Below are 16,240 nucleotides of genomic sequence, written 5' to 3'. Positions count from 1 at the left end.
CATTCCTTAAAGTAAGTGAGGAAGAAATAAAAGGACCACTTCCTTGGAGAAGGACAGAATCCTTCACTATAAGGATCTAACTGATCGCACCAAAATTCCTAGAAGCACTCTGTAAACATATAGTAAATTCAGAAGCAACCTACCCAGTGGCAGTTCGTTTTTTTCCTGAAACATTAACTTTCTGTACTACTAGATGACACATGGTTAAAAAGTGTATTTAACAGACAGCATTTTACATTGTGCATTTTTGCTACGCACCTTTTATTCAAGTTTTTTTAAAAATGAAAGCTGCTCCCTATGCTCACTTTAATGTAGTAATTAATAATATAAATCAAAGTCCACTTTCCTTGAAGTGACATATGCGCCTCACTCAGTCCGGTGCTGCTATGTCTCAAACTAGCCCAGTTTAAGAATCACGGAGATATCCCAGTGCGACACATCCTAGGGGTTAGACTGTCAGTGTCTCACGGAGTCTAATGTCTGTTTCACTGACACCCACAGAGCGCTGAAAAAACGCGTTAACCACCGGCTAAGAAACGCACCCCCGAGGGGATCCTCGTCCCAGGGAGCGAGGTGGCGGCGCGGCGCGGCGCAGCACCCTTGTGGCCCGTGTCACACAGAGCTTCCTCCCCATAGATCCGGTTAACCGGGCAGCGGAGCTGAGCGCAGCGGCGGTTTCGTGGAAGCAGGAGCCGTTACCCCGGCCGGGGCTCCCGCCTGCATCCAATCCCAGGCAGAGCCCCAGGCCCAGCCCCCTCGGGGGGCAGCGAGGCTGACAGTGGGTGACTCCGGCCGGGGCCACCCAAGAGATCGGGGGCAGGGGCGTGAAGCACGTTACCCGCCCCCGCCCAGGAAAGGGCGCGTCGCTGTGTTTCAGCTTCCCTCCCCCGCTCGGGACATCCAGGGCGGAGGCATCGCCCGCCCCAGCTCGCGCGGGACCAACGCTCCAAGGAGCCACCGCGCGCAGTTACCTCGCTGCCTTCCGCCTTCCTCCCCTGCCGTCGCACGCAACCGGTGACGCTTTGCCGTCCGCAGCCAATGACGACATCACGGCACGTGCGGGAAAGCCTCGCCCTGGCGCTGCCGAGTGAGGGAGGGCTGCGCAGCGCGAAGCTGGAACGCCGTAGTTGTAGCTGCCGTTGGGTGGCGGTTGGGGGAAGGCACCGAGCCCGGTCTCCTTCTTCGCAGGGACGCGACACGTCAGGGCAGAAGCTATGGACAAACACGCGAAGGCGTCGAGACTTCTCTCGGGGGCGAAGGGGGAGCGGCGTTTAAGCATGTTCGAGAAAGACAGCGTGAGCAGTGCGCAGGCGCGGAGTGGGGAGGGGAGCTGGGCCATGTTGGGCCGGGAGGGGACTCGTGCACGCGCTTGGACAGGAGCGGCGGGTCGGGCACCTGTGGCGCAGGTCCCCGCGCTCTGAGTGAATAGAGCATAGTTGCGCATAGCCTCGGGGGGGGGGGGGCGAGAGACGAGGGAGTCAGTGGGCGTCTCCCGCCTCTGAGTGCAGAGGGGGCGGGAGGCTGAGGTTCCAGCACGAGCCCATTGGGGTGGCTTCTCCATTTAGAGCGCACCAGCCTGTCTGCCCAGCTTGCTTCCGGCTCTGCAGAATGTCATCGGTGCCTCCATCTGGTAGGGATCAGGCCTGGCCTGGGGCAGGGGTCACTGCACCCTCACCTCCAGACTCCCTGTTTACCGCTGGCTGGTGTGCAGGCTGGTCCGCTGCACCTTCTGTTCTTAATTTAGATGCTCCTCCGAGACTCATTACTACTCATGGTTTGTGCTTGGCTCCTGGTCGCAATGGTTCAGCTCCATAAGCTGGCTGCTCTGCTTGATCCGTGTTCATCAAAACCTGGTCTTTTATAAGACCCTTCACACTAATCCCTCTACTGCTATATCGCCGCCATCTGGGACTTGACAGATACTCTTGCATCAGGTTGTACCTCACTCAGGAGAGGCCCTAGTCATTTTCCAAACCAGGGAAGAAAACACTGCTTTCGTCCCTCCCCCCACAGCAGCAGAGCAAAAAGGGGAGGGAAGCAGCACAGCAGCTTGGTACCACTTGAAGGTGGCATCGAGGATGGCTGCCCCTCCCAAATCACAAGATTGGCTTTCAAAAATGATGACATAAAAATATTGTATTGTCTGGTTTTGTGGTCTGTCTTTTGATTTTTTTTAAACTCTCTTTATGCATCCCCAGAGTGTGTGCGTAACTGTTAGTGTTGCCCACTGTCCCAAATATATGGGGTGATTTTGGCCCATGCTGCAGGAACTTTCACTCCCATGTCCATCTGTCTCCTGCCCAGAAATTAATACTGTCACTCAGTCCTCCCATCAGTTCTGTACCACCCCCCGACCTCATCTGTGCTCTTCCTAGGGTAATTCACACCCTCTCCCAGGCTTCGGGAGTGCAACAGGATTCCACTTCTCATGCTGGGATGGGGCCAGCTCCGGGATGGTCCTTACCCTCCTGCCCCTTCCTAGGCCAGGTGCTATAGTGGAGAGTGGGAAGAGGTGCAGAGGCACCATTCTGTCTATTTCTCACAGGTGAAGGGAGCAGAATTGTGATGAACTGCTGGGTTCTTTGCTCCTTCCTGTGAGAATAGCAAGCCATAGGGAAGAAACTCTGTGGGCTTCCGGCAGAACTGAACTTCATGAGGGAGCTGGATGATCTAGTAGCATTACAAGACAGGCTCCAGAACCCTCTGAAATCCTGTTATTCAAGAAAAAAAAATCATAAAAGTTAACAATGCTGCAAGCTTCTCTCTTAAGCACTTCAGTACCAACTTCATTCAGTACTTACCCTTGAAGCATGACTATTCCATAGATTCTAAATTGGGCCATGTACTTTTGAGAGATGCTCTGAAAAGGACCACACTTAAAATATAATGCAATCAGAAAATGATTGCTATAACATTTGGCACTGTAAATAATGTTAGTAAAAGTACAACAAATATGAAGTAAAATGGTATTAGTAACTGCATTACTAAAAACTACTAGTAGACTTATTTATGACCATTGAAAGGTTTTTGGTTCAGAGAATGATAAAGATAAGACTTAGTAAAACTGGCCCATGGTCAGAGATCTTTAAAAGACCTAGGTTTGCCTCCTCATTCAATGGCCCTTTCAGCATAAGGAGAATTTATAACAATCTCAGTTCAATTGGTATTAGCATTGTTGGGAGCCTTGGTCTAGACAGGCTGCTGGCTGCCACTGATATTTTTAACATTGCCTCATGTAACCTACTCAGAGGATATCTAATTAACATGTCATTGAAGACCTCTCTGACCCATCTACACTAGGACTTTCAATAGTGCTAATTTTGGAACTGAACTGGTATGAGCAATAGTGGGAGATTTTTAGAAAACGTCCTCACTGTAGACAGCACTGATTTGTGTAAGTGACTTCTCAGAGAAGAATCTGCATGGCTTTCTTTGTTTTTGAGCTTATCATCCTAGATGTCTCCTATCCTTTCCTCTCTCCAATGACTGAAATAAAAGTTTTTGTGAGCCCCTGACTGGACATCTTTATAGATCTTTTGAAAGTACTTAATCTCTTCAGCCTATCTATATGTCCTCCATATTTTTAGAAATTTTCATTCACCTTTTAGCATCACAGCCTAGCAGCTGGGACACTTTCTGCTCAGGTGCTTGTTCCATTCTGCTGCCTGATTAAGCAGCTGATGACTCTACCTGCCCTAAACTATCCCTGCAACCTGAAATTGAAGCTAGCGACTGAGGAAACCGCAAAATTGATCTCAAAATAGTCTTTTTCGAACATGTTAAAAATTGAGTTTTACTATAAAAATGTATTTTCAGAATAGCAACACCATTTGATAAAACTCTTCTTCAAAATATGTTGCACACATGTATTTCACTCAGGTGTGTGCATGCCCAGCACACCACAGCTGGAGAGTTTTCTGCAGTAGTCCTGTCTGGAATGTATATGCCCCTACACATCTTCGTGGTCCCTCCTGAGGCTATGTAAAGGCAGCAGCACCCTGCCCCCCTCAGGTTCTTCTCATCGCCTGTGGCCTGATTGGGAGCTTCCCACATGGTTTACCTTGCTGTTTTTTTCATCTGCATAGTTAGCTAGTTTAGCTTTTCCTTTACCTTTAATAGTTGGCCATTAGTACCAATTAGTTGTTGGTTTATTCTTTCAGTTTCAGTGCTAGGCACTGTTGCTACCCTTGTGCTCTCTGGGCTTTAAGCACTGCCATCTTCTGAAGTGTTCACACAATGCCGCGCCCCTTCCCCCCCCCCCCCCTTATGGCATACACCAGCCTTCTTAGCCTCTATAGCTATGTGCATGGATAAATACAAAGACTTGAGTGTTTTTATTCTCATTCTGCACCTCACTCTGTAGTAATGATGGCTGCCAATGAGAAATCATGACCAGGGAGACTTAAGTCAACTCCCAAAGAGAAAGAACCCAGGAGACTTGATTTACTTTGGAGAAAAATTTAGTCCACCTCCTCCTCTCTTCAAATGTTCATAGCAAATCAGCGGGTGGTTTTAGCTAAATATGACTTTGTAAGCTGAGATGCAATGTTTAAGTTTATTGAAAAATTATCTGAAAATTTTAGGGAGGAATTTAAGGCTTTCCTGCCAGAAGGTTACATTGTGACCAGGGTGTCTCTCCAGTCTGTGCTTGGTGCAGCTTTTTATAGAGTGATGGCCTCTGCAATAACAATGAGGAGAGCGTTCTGGGAATAGCTAGTTTGTTGAATATCCATATCAAATACTTTCCTTTTGGTGGTTGTCCCTTTTTTTGGACAAAAGAGATGAGACCTTACATTCATTTGAGGATTCACAAGCTGCCCTTAGCTTATTAGCAATATATATTCTAGCCCCTAGGAGACACCAGTACAGGGCTCAACAGCAGGAATAGAAACTATTATAAACAGCATTTTTACCATAAGACACAGACTTTTCAAAGACAAAGCACAATTCTCAACTAAGGAGATTATCTAACTCAAGCATTGCATAGACAATCATCCTCAATAAGTATGGGGAAACAGTCCATTTGACTTCCTCTTTGAGAATAGTAATGCAGTTGTTGTTGATCTCCCTCCCATCCCCTTAGTCCCCTATTTGGGGACACATTATTCCATTTCCTCAGTGCTTGAGAATCCATAACTATGGACAAGTGGGTCCTAAGCATTGAGGGACCTAGGATATTCCATCCAGTTTCTTTCTTTTCCCCATCCTCACTCCTCTGCAAATACCGCGTCTTTCTTCAGGGACTCTTCTCGCTAATCAGTGCTTCTTCAGAAAGTTCATACTTTGGTCTGTTTGGAAGCTATAGAGGAAGTTCCCTTTCAGTGTTGGGGATAGGATTTTTCTTCACGATTCTTGCCCATTCCCAAGTCGAAGGGCGATCTGAGACCCATTCTAGATCGTCAGAATCTCAGTAAGTCCATAAAAATACATAAGATTTCACATGGTCTCTCTAGCATTGATTATTCCTTCCTTAGGTCGTAATGGCTGGTTTGCTGCCTTCGATTTATAGGACAATGTAAGAGAGTTTATTCAGTGGTAGGCACCCCGTCGTGACTAGGTGTGGAGTAGCAGCTCTTCACTAGACTAATACCCCTATCGATGGTCTCTTTGGCACTGTGGTCGTTTTCTGCCTCGTAGCTTACCAGTGACTGAGCCCTCTGACTAGTTCACAGACTTTAGTTTGGATCACAGTTGTCCCAAACTAAAATGTCTTAACACAAAAATAGAACCTTCTGCCTTCTCTGGGGCTATTTCTCAGCCTCTGTCCTGTTTGAGCAGAGTCTCCCCCAGGCCTCCCTGCATGGAGAGCTTTTCCAGTCTCTCCCCCTGCCTGAAGACCTTTTTCCCTGTTGATTCAGGGCCCTGCTGGAGCCTTTCTTGATCACTGCAGTCTCTACTGATATAGTAGCAATTTTCTGAGCTTTCCCCCTTACATTGCAACTTACAGCTCTGAGCATCCTGCCTCTGTAGGAATCTTCCTGCAGCTCTGTTTCCCATCTGGACTTTATCACTACTTAAGCCTGGCTCCTTTTACTATAAGAATCACCTGATTCCTCTCAAGTGGGGCCCATTCTGTAATCAGGTTGGCTTAGCCCCAGGCTAAGCCACCCTGTTACAAGTACCTACTTCCATGTGTCGGTTTTTCCAAGTCACAGGAAGTTTCTAAGATTCCTGATAAAAGACTTCCTTTTTGCCTGTCATCGGCCCATAAATATTCAGCAAATGTGTGAGGGTAGTGCTGGAGTCTATACACCTGACCTAATATGCCAGGCGGTGCCTGCGCGGCCACCAGGGGCTGCTGAAGTCAGTCTATTGGCTGATCAGCTATCCCTTAGACATGTTTCTCTGTGTATCTGTTTTGGGCCTGGCATCTTTGGAATGATGGATGGATCAGAACAATGTGTGCAGGGGCATTCCATTCTCTTGTCCATTTGCATCCAAAACATATATCACCAATGCATCCCTGATAGGGTGGGGTGCTCTCCTGGAGGATTTACTAACCCAAGCTTTATGGACGGAACAAGAGGTGACCCTTCACATCAATGTGCTCGAACTTCAGGCAATTCACAAGGCCTGTCACACTTTTCTCCCTCACATTAAGGGACTGTCAGTTCAGATTCTGACTGACAGTAGAGCTACGATGTACTGCCTGAACAGACAGGCAGGAGCAAGATCCAGTCAACTTTGTCAAGAAGCTGTGAAATAATGGGACTTATGCATCAAGGATGATATTACTCTTATTGCCTCCCACTTACTAGGCTCCCAGGACCTCTTGGCTGATCATCTCAGGAGGAGATTTTCCCAAAACCATGAGTGGTCTCTGAAGAACAGTGTGCTCAGAACCATCTTTCATGCCTGGCGTATCCAATCAGTCAGACTATTTGCAACAAAAGACAAGAGGAAATGCCATGAGTTTTAGTGTCAAGTGGGTCACAGCCCAGGCTTTTTGACCCCTGCTTTTCTCCTTCAGTGGGGGCCAAGCCTCCTGTACATATTTCTCCCCATTCCTCTCATCACACAGGTGATTTTTTCAAATTAAAACAAGACCATACCAAAATAATTCTTATAGCTCCAGCACGGTTGTGACAGTGCTGGGTTCTCAGATCTTCACGGCCTCTATTTGACCTCCATGGACCCTGCCTTCATTTCCAGATCTACTTTCCCAACAACAGTCAGTTATTATACCCAGGACTGGATAACTTGCATCTCACAGCATGGATATTGAGGGGCTATATTAGGCAGATAAAGATTGTTCATTGGCAGTTCAGGAAGTATTGCATAACAGCAGATTGGATTCTGCTGTATCTGTTTATTTAGCCAAGTGGAAGCGGTTTTCAATCTGGTCTATTCCCCATGCTGTACCTGCAACAGAAGCTAGGATACAGGATATTTTATAATACCTGTTACATCTGAAATCCTCAAGTCTTCTCTAGTTTCCCAGAGGGTCCATTAGGAACGATCTCAGCAATTCATCCATCAGCCCAGGACAGATCAGATTTTTCTAACCCAATAGTTTACAGATTTTCAAAGAGGATTGTTCGGCTTTTCCCCCAGTGAAGAATATGTAGTTGCCTTGGGATCTCCACATTGTGCTACCTGTTCTAATGGATCCTTATAAGGTTCCTTGAGTCTCAGGGCCAGGGTGCCCCCCTCAGCAGCAGTGGTGAATCTGTGCTCATGCCAGGTGGGTCGATCAGGCATTCTGCTCCACAGCCGAGCAACTGGGCTTCATTTCAACAGCTATTCTCCAATCCCACACCCCTTGAATATACTTGACTTTACTATTCCAAGACCACTAGTTATAATTTAAGATATACTCCAAATAAATGCATATATCCACATTTACATTTTTGTAGATATGTGTATTGGGTTTGGGTGGCTTAAAGTGCTGCTGGAAAAGAGTTCAGATCAGTAAATGGAAGGACATTGTTTACAGCTGAGCCCATTGAACTTTGGTTTCATGGCACCCACTGGATGAACTTAATGTCCATTTCTCTTTTTTAGGCAACGGAATCTCCTGTCAGTTACACAGATAACTACTATAACTAATACTATTTTGGTTCATGGTTTTTGTTTTTTTTTACAAAACTAATAGAATACGACAGCACAGAGATTAGGAAGTCTAAAATTATTGCCCTATAAATTGTATGCAGTGTTGTAGCCGTGTCACTCCCAGGATATTAGAGAGAGAAGGTGGGTGAGCTGTCATCTTTTATTGGACCTTCTGTTGGTGGAAGCTCAAAAGCTTGTCTCCCTGCCCTATGAATTAATGTTTAGGGATGGATTGCTCCCTTCCACAATAAAATCCCTGAAGGGAATAAAGGAAGAAGAAAACTTGAGTTTCCCCTTGTGGAAAATTTTCCATTTTGTTTAATCAGCAAACTTCTCAGTCACTGAATAAGATGCAGGGTCTGCTACTAAACTTTTTGAGTCCTGTGGATCCACACCGATGTTGAAAAATCAGTGGGAGGTCAGGGTCATCAGCATGAAGACCTTGTGCCTCAGTGTGAATTTTGTCTCCCTGGGCACTCCACCTTCTTCTCCTTGGCTGTGGCTGCCTCATGTTCCTCTTAAAACAAGCTCCACACTTTTGGATAGGGCTTTGTGGGAAAGGTAATGTAGTTCCAGGCTATACAAATTTTGGGGGGAACTCCCCTTAAACATCTGTAACATCTTATTGTCCTCCATAAAATCCCTCCTTAAAACTCTCCTTTGTCATGATGCCTACAAAAATGGTTAGCTGGGGTGTTGAGACCACTGCCCATCCTGCCTACTGTTACTGTGTTACTGTGTTCCTTGTACTCCCTGTTTGTGTGTATTCTCTTGTCTTTTTTTATATTTTGATTGTAAACTCTTTAGGATGGGGACTGTCTTTTTGTTCTCTGTTTGTACAGCTCCTAGCTCAATAGGGGCCCTGGTCTGTGACAGAAGGCTCCTAGGTGCTACTGCAATACAAATACTACTCATAATTACATTTCCTAAGGAATTTACAAGGGGTTAGTCTGGGGATGATGGGTGTCCCTCTGGACCCCATCCATCATGGGGCAGCCCACTCCCTGTTCCCTACCACCTCCTCAGAACAGATCCCAAACCCATGTCTTTATGTCTGTATCTCCATAGGATTGGGGGTTGGTACCATAGTGGCAGCAGACCCACCTTCTGGGTAGGAGAGGTGAGATCTGCACAAGGAGGATCCACTCTAATCATGGCTGGGGAAATGTCACTTTTCTACCCAACAAATCTGCTTTGTCACTGTGTATATATTTTGGATCATATGCATTCATCATAGTGACAAAAGTATGTTTATACTACTTTTGACTCCTGGTAGAACTGCAAAGTCAACACACCTCTGGGAGACTGATTTTGATTCCGTTTTGTCTCTGCATCATTAGTACGATTACTTAGTTTCAACTGCAATGCCAAATTCTGCCCTCAGTTACTATTGAAGATAATGACATTATACTAGCATGACTGAAGGCAGAATTTGGCTGTGCAGAATCTTTATGAATCATAAAGATGAACAAACAAAAATGATCACTGCTTCACTTTCAGATCCTGTAATGGGTTCCCTGGGGTGCAATCTGGAACTTGGGTATCGCTGAGCCCTCTGGCACCAACCTGGGCTCCCTCTCACACTGTGATGCTGTGACAAGCTGCAAACCTTACTAGGTGCTGCACTTACACAGCCATCCACAGGCAGGGATGCACCCAGCTGAGTAACATGAATGCTTCTCCTAACCACTCATGAGCTAACAATAGAGAGGCTCTGGCCAATTCCCCCAGCTCCCAGCCTAGGACCTCAGGGCTGTATTGTCCTGCACTGGTCAGAAGCCTGACCAGTGTAAGTTTATTACCCGTCCGCCCCTCCCTCAATGTGGAGAGAACATGCTTTCCACATTGTACACTGTGCAGATTTTTCAAGCATTTCAACCAAAACACACTGTTTAGGATAAAATATAAAACAAAATCTATCTTTCTGTAGTTAATAAATCTCAGTGATTATAAGTTATAAGCGTACAGATCAAAGTTGGTTACCTAAGAAATACAAGTAAAATCGCAATCTGAGTTCTATAAACTAGACAGGATTTGAATCAAGCAGTGTCTCACCCTATTGGTATAGTTCCTTAATACACAAGCTGGGATTCTCCTTTCCATTCTGGGACCACCTCCCTAGTTCAGTCTTTGTCCTCCAGATGTGTTTCCAGGTGTTGAGTTGTGGGAGGGAGTGAAGCCAAGTGATGATGTCACTTCCCCTCTTTTATAATTTCTTCCAGCTTACTGGAAAGATCCTTTGTTACGACAAGTCAAACAGTCTCCATTGCCTATGTGCTCTCTCTGAGAGGTCTCCATTGTATACAGTTCCTAGGGTAGTCCTTGTGATTGTGGATTCCCCTTAATGGGCCATCATCAATGTCTGGCTGCTCTGTTGTACTTGAAAGGCTGGTTATGGGTGTGCCCAACCTCGTAACATATTTCAGTAACACATATAACAAAACTTCGTAACTTCCCATACAATGGTACCACTTACAATCTAACAGGATATTCATGTTCAACAGATCACTTTTACAATGATACCTCACCTTTACAATGATACCTCACACATTGTAACATAATTATATGACAGTGGTGAATATGGGGGTTCCAGGGTGCTGCTTCAGGCACTGAACGCCACAGGTCCAAAACTGACTTTTTAGTTCTTGCAAATAGAAAAAAAAAACATTTCTGCTTAAAATTGAGCAAATTTTATCTGGAAGTCATTGAGACACAACAAAAATGCATCTCTGCAGTGCAGTTTGTATAGTAGTTTTTCAGAATATAATCACACAAAAGATCAATCAATAAACAAATCAGTAATAACGTTTATTATACTGGTATTGTATACAACATCAGCACCAGTACTGAAAATTTTCTACTGGTAACACAGGTGTTTGGATAAATGGCTGGGATTATGCTTTCCAACACTTTTGAAAGATAGTGAAAAGGATTTATTGGCAGATTGATTGAGGGTTTCTTCTCCTCTGAGTGCCCAATTCTGCCTGCAAAGAAGTCAACTTCAAAATTTGCATAGACTTCAGGGGAAGCAGAATCAGAGCTTAGGTGAGAGGATATAAACTTTGGCCCTTTTCCCAGAAAGAACATCAGATAACTAGCACACTCCTCAATTATCCATAACAGAGGTGAACAATTCACAGTCTAGTTTTTTTTCAGATATCTGCTAAGATGATCCCAAATAAAATTCAAGTCTTTCCCTCTAGCCATACCATTTTGAAGTGTCAGAAAACTTTCAACAATCAAATACCAAAGAGTGATACTAAGCTTTATTTTTTCTTTTGTTTTAAAAAGCATGCACAGATCTTAAAAGACAGAATGAGAAATTCAAGCCATGAAGTTCACGGTATGGAACCAATGGATGGGGAATCGTTTGCAGAGTTTGGGAAAAGTGAAATATTTACATTGAAGACTAGCATGGCAAAAATAAAATATGCCAATACGTACAGAATGGAGCCATATAGGAAATTCCAGGCTCATTTAGTAAGAAACAAAGCTCAACTTATACTAACGGTAGAGTAATACTTTTTGTTTAAGTTGTCTGTATGTAAGATACTTAATTTTAGTGTAAATGTTAGGCCCCAGTCCCTCAAAGACAGCCATGGGGTTACTACAAAGTTACTATAAAGTTAAGCATATCCATAAGTCTGTCCACGTGCTCATCACAGGCTCTAAATTGTAAGATACTGAATGTCTTTTGCAGGGTGCTTGCTGAGCACCAGCAGTGAAGGTGGAAGTTGAGGGTTTTCAGCTCTTTATGGGATTGGATCTCTTTTCTGTTGATAGATTAAAATGGGTCAGAGAACTATCCAAAATAAAATAAATAGGAAATTGTGGATTTTTTGAATTTTATTCCCTTAATTGGTTCGGGTGACATTTCATGACATGAGAGCAAAGTATTCCTGGTGGAGTCCCTCTGGTGTTATTAACAACAGTCTGATTGCCGTATATGAAATCAAGTTAAATGGAATGAGGGACTCTGTTCTGGAGAATCTACTGATACAGTCTATAGTTGCCAAAGAGCAGGGAAATTGTACTATTTACCATGAAAACTAAGAACTAATCCCATTGGCTCTGCAGTGCAGGAGACATGTCGTGGGTATGCAGACTAGATGCTCCCTAGGCTATTTTCCATGAAACTGAGTCAAAAGGAAAAAAGTACACTTCTGTTCATTTCAAAGAAAGTTAAGATTTGTTAAAAATGTTTTAAAGTGAAATATTTCAATATTTTGACAGATAAAGTGTTTCACAGTAAAAATGATTAACTTTTTATTTGGGGACGTCATCTATTGTGTACAAACATTCCAGTAGTTTACTTCCTTTTTCTTTATAGCTAAAAGTAAGATTTATTTATACAAAAGCTTGTTAGGATGGAGATTACAATTTTTTAAAACTCTTTTGATAGCAGAGACTTCAAAAAACCAAGTATAATGGTGCGACTAGTGTCTTCTTGTGTAATTCAATCTCAGAAGAAATATTAAGAGCTGTCAAGGACATGGGCTTTGATCGCTATAAATATGTAGTAACAGTCCTAATCTTGCAAAAGACTGGTCAGGCAATAAAAGTGAGTAGACAGATTAATTTACTCATAATATTTTCACAAACTGAGTTAGATGTGTGGGGCCTTATTGTGCCTCTTGGGCATACTACCACATTCAGGGTGGTCCAGATCTGCATTGCTTTAGGGTGAGTTACCCCTTGGAGCTCTGAGGTGCAGAGGAAGCTCGACTGCTCTGTCTTACTTAAAGGACGGCAGCATGTATACCTCACCATGGCTGACTAACACTGCTGGTCAGTGTGAAGAGGACACAACAGGTTTGCCTGAGTAAGTATTACAGATTTAGCCCGAGTGTATGTTTCAGTAGATATTTTAAAAGTGATAAGGAAAATCACTGAAGAACATTTTTTGGCTACCAGATTTTCAGAGCTCTTAAAGTATATTTTCTCTAAAAGAAAATAAAATGCATTTAATAAATGATAATAAAACATTCAAACTCCCTTTAATTTGCAGTTTTATATACATTCTTATTATTTTTAATAAATTAATATAAACTAGCTGCACCTATATAATGCTACATGTTCATTGTAAAGTTCTAATCTGAAAAAATTCCTTAAAACAATTTATTAGTACTTTGTTCTTTTCTCCCCAATAGATGTCCAGCAGATGGGTCTGGGATGTTGCAAGGGACAACTGGGTTTCAGCTAAATGTGAAACAGAATCCTTTGTTTCATTGGCTTTGATAATGGCTTGTTATTATGAGTAGTTCTCTAAAAGCAACCTCTGTTAACGGTCATCACAATACTCTGTATAATTGTTCAAAAATCTTCATAAAGTTACAGTTATTTTAGAACACTTCCTTTGTTAAGTTAAAAACAGTTGATACATTGAAATTCACATACATTTAAACAAATTTTACCAATTCTTTTCTCTAATTTTTTTTAAAATGTATATGGGTGAGTCCATACTGTATACATCTGCTGTGTTTATGAATTTATGACAGGTACAAAGAACACATTTTGCAAGGTGCTGAATGGGGCCTCGCACATTCTAAAGAATGGGTTCCAACAAATTACACGTGACAATTCCATTCATAAAAGGGAAATATTCTGCTCTTTGAGGTGACTCTGAAACAGAAAAGTAACATTGTATTTACTCTCAGTTGTCATATTCATCAAATTCCACAGCAAGAATCTCTTCAGAGATCTAGTAGTGAGGAAAGCCACTGTAATGTGGCTTATTTTTAAAATCTTTTCTTAGATTAAATACATTTTCCCTACTGTAGCCAGCTGTTTTTTCTTATGCCTGTTAAACTCTCATTTTTGTACTTTCAAGTTTGGAACATTCCATTTAAGGTCCCAGTCCTGCTCCTGTTGAAGTCAGTAGGAGTGTTGTCATTGATTTCACTGATACCAGGATGGACCCCAAATTACAAATCATCAGCTGTTTTATAATCCTTAGTCTGGAGGCTGATATATTGTATTTACTGGATTCAATGACTTTTTTTATTTCATCGGACTGGTTTGTAATGACAACAAAGCCAGAAGATCTGTAAAATCCATTCAGTGACAACCTAAAATCTTTGGAGATGGATATGTAATTGACAGTTAATGACAACAATACATATATATATTGAAAAGAATGGCGAAGACAAAATTTGCAAAGTACTTATACAGAATGTTAGAACTGCTAACATTATTAACCTAACAGTGACTCAAATCTGCTATTATTTCATTGATATTGTTCAAACATAATGATTCAAAAGAAAATAAATAGTATTTGTTTTCAAAATAATATAGATCATGTTTAATTTTCTGTTACATAACCAAGCCATCAGGCATTTCAAGGTTGTAGTTAATGCCTTTGACTACAAAGCAAGGGTAGCTTTAGTATCAGGGTTCATGAGTTCAGTTGTACCCATAGAAATCACCCTTAGTGCTGGCTCTTGTCCCATGAGGCTGTGACCATGTACCAGGTCACAATGCCCAGAGCAGGGAGCCATGCCCAGCCCTGTGGGACAGGAGCTGCTGCTACTGGACAAGTGTAGTGCTCTCTCACTCTTCAAGCCCACTGCCTCCTCGCACCCAGGACTTCCCCTCCCCATTAGCATTGTGGTATTGGGCAGAGGGTGCTGATTTGGGTGGTCAGTATCCCCTCTTTAGTTTAGTATAGTGCATGCATTGAATCAGGAGGCTACGTCCACCCCTGCCACAAAGCAAATACTTCTTACATAGACAAGGCATCAGAATGGTAATTTCACCTGGACATGGTAACAACTGGCTTCTTCAAGCTTAATAAACTTGGGCTCCACTCCAGTAAACACTTAAGCAATGGGTCAAGTATGAGGGGGTAGCTGTGTTAGTGTAAATGTAAATATATATATAAGCTTCTTATTCTGTAAATGCTAACACACACAATAATTTTGCACATGTGAGTGGTCCTAGAGAACTCAATGGGACTAAAAGAAAAGGAGTACTTGTGGCACCTTAGAGACTAATCAATTTATTTGAGCATATGCTTTTGTGAGCTACAGCTCACTTCATTGGATCCGATGAAGTGAGCTGTAGCTCACGAAAGCTTGTGCTCAAATAAATTGGTTAGTCTCTAAGGTGCCACAAGTACTCCTTTTCTTTTTGCGAATACAGACTAACATGGCTGCTACTCTGAAACCTGTCAATGGGACTACTTCCAGGAGTAAAGAAATATGCACACATGCTTAAGACCTTGCAGAATCAGGGCCTTTTCTATAAGTAGGCTTTGCATAATTCAATTTTTAGTTTTGTATAATTTTGATGAATAATACTGGTTTATTTTTAAGCTTTTTTTCTGTTTGCATTTTCACAGTTGCACCAAATTATGGATATTAAACATTTTTTATTTTTATTGATTGAAATTTTCACAGTTGCAGGAAATTATGAGGTGTCAGAAAATAATTAATGACATGTTAAGATTCAAAAAGTTCAAACTTTATAACTGTGAAAACACGAATTGTCAACATAACGTCAAAATATATAAAGTAAATATCCTTAAATCAAACATAAGTTCTTAAGCACCATTTTTATTACTTTGCCTGTGTAAATTTCCATTATTGATGGAATTATTTTTTATCAGTTTGTGTGTGTATAGTGAAATCAACATTTACTGATAAAAATCTTTCAACACTCTATAAGAGTTTATCCATATTTTATTCTGCATTTGAACAACTTGAATGGTAATGTAAGTCAGAGGTTAACACGGAGGAGGTAATCCACCCTTTAATGACTGGACTGACGTGAAGCTAGAAGCCAAACTTTGTACAGTGTATGGTGGGGTAATATGTTCAATATTTTCTCTATAGTAAACGATGTAGAACAAAATAACTTCAAAGATTTCTTTTTTCATAGAAATGTTTTTTATGGAGAAGAAATTGTGCAGTATGTAAATATATAAAATGTCACTGGCTGACACTTTAATATTCTAAGGCTGTCACCGACTGTAACACTATGTAATACTGGTCCACCCAGTGTTGGTGCACAATTCAATTTCTTGATAGTACATTTCAGTTATTCTTAAAATTAAAAAGTTTCTGTAAGCTTTGAGGACATGATTTATTTCTATATGGCATGAATAAATATAGATTTACAGATCCTAGCATGCAAATTTATCCTCTTACAGGACAGGGCTAAATCATGCGTGCAAATTGTGCGTCAAAGT

General features: G+C 42.3%; 2 protein-coding genes across 11 annotated transcripts in view; one reads left to right on the top strand and one right to left on the bottom strand.

Annotated features, from left to right (window-relative positions):
* Positions 1-1,175, bottom strand: part of ERMARD (ER membrane associated RNA degradation) — a 31,562-nt gene extending 30,387 nt beyond the window's left edge. For 4 of the 8 annotated variants that reach the window (XM_073337976.1, XM_073337983.1, XM_073337981.1 and 1 more), the window contains exon 1: positions 972-1,067. The gene's annotated coding sequence lies outside the window, so the exon portion shown is untranslated. The other 4 variants (XM_073337982.1, XM_073337978.1, XM_073337980.1 and 1 more) reach the window with 4 other exon arrangements.
* DYNLT2 (dynein light chain Tctex-type 2) lies at positions 826-15,036 on the top strand. Of its 3 annotated transcripts, none has more exons than XM_073337987.1 (4): positions 826-1,295; positions 11,344-11,562; positions 12,458-12,613; positions 13,203-15,036. In XM_073337987.1, exons 1-4 carry the CDS (start codon positions 1,215-1,217, stop codon positions 13,311-13,313), a joined length of 567 nt encoding a protein of 188 aa, XP_073194088.1. In that variant the 5' UTR covers positions 826-1,214; the 3' UTR covers positions 13,314-15,036. The 3 variants fall into 3 exon arrangements, with proteins under 3 accessions (XP_073194088.1, XP_073194087.1, XP_073194086.1); XM_073337986.1 differs by having other exon boundaries at positions 12,455-12,613; XM_073337985.1 differs by lacking the exon at positions 826-1,295 and having other exon boundaries at positions 10,202-11,562; positions 12,455-12,613.
* Positions 15,037-16,240: the final 1,204 nt, after the last annotated feature.

Source organism: Lepidochelys kempii, chromosome 3, assembly GCF_965140265.1.
Source record: "Lepidochelys kempii isolate rLepKem1 chromosome 3, rLepKem1.hap2, whole genome shotgun sequence".
NCBI lineage: Eukaryota > Metazoa > Chordata > Testudines > Cheloniidae > Lepidochelys > Lepidochelys kempii.
This window is presented reverse-complemented; position numbering and strand designations above follow the sequence as displayed.

What these genes read in the sequence shown, in the direction of transcription:
- DYNLT2 (XM_073337985.1), top strand. Translation starts at nt 11,221, where the DNA reads ATGATCCCAAATAAAATTCAAGTCTTTCCCTCTAGCCATACCATTTTG. An exon ending in AAGCTCAACTTATACTAACG is followed by an intron (nt 11,563 to 12,454) that starts GTAGAGTAATAC and finishes CTCTTTTGATAG; the next exon opens with CAGAGACTTCAAAAAACCAA. An exon ending in AGACTGGTCAGGCAATAAAA is followed by an intron (nt 12,614 to 13,202) that starts GTGAGTAGACAG and finishes TCTCCCCAATAG; the next exon opens with ATGTCCAGCAGATGGGTCTG.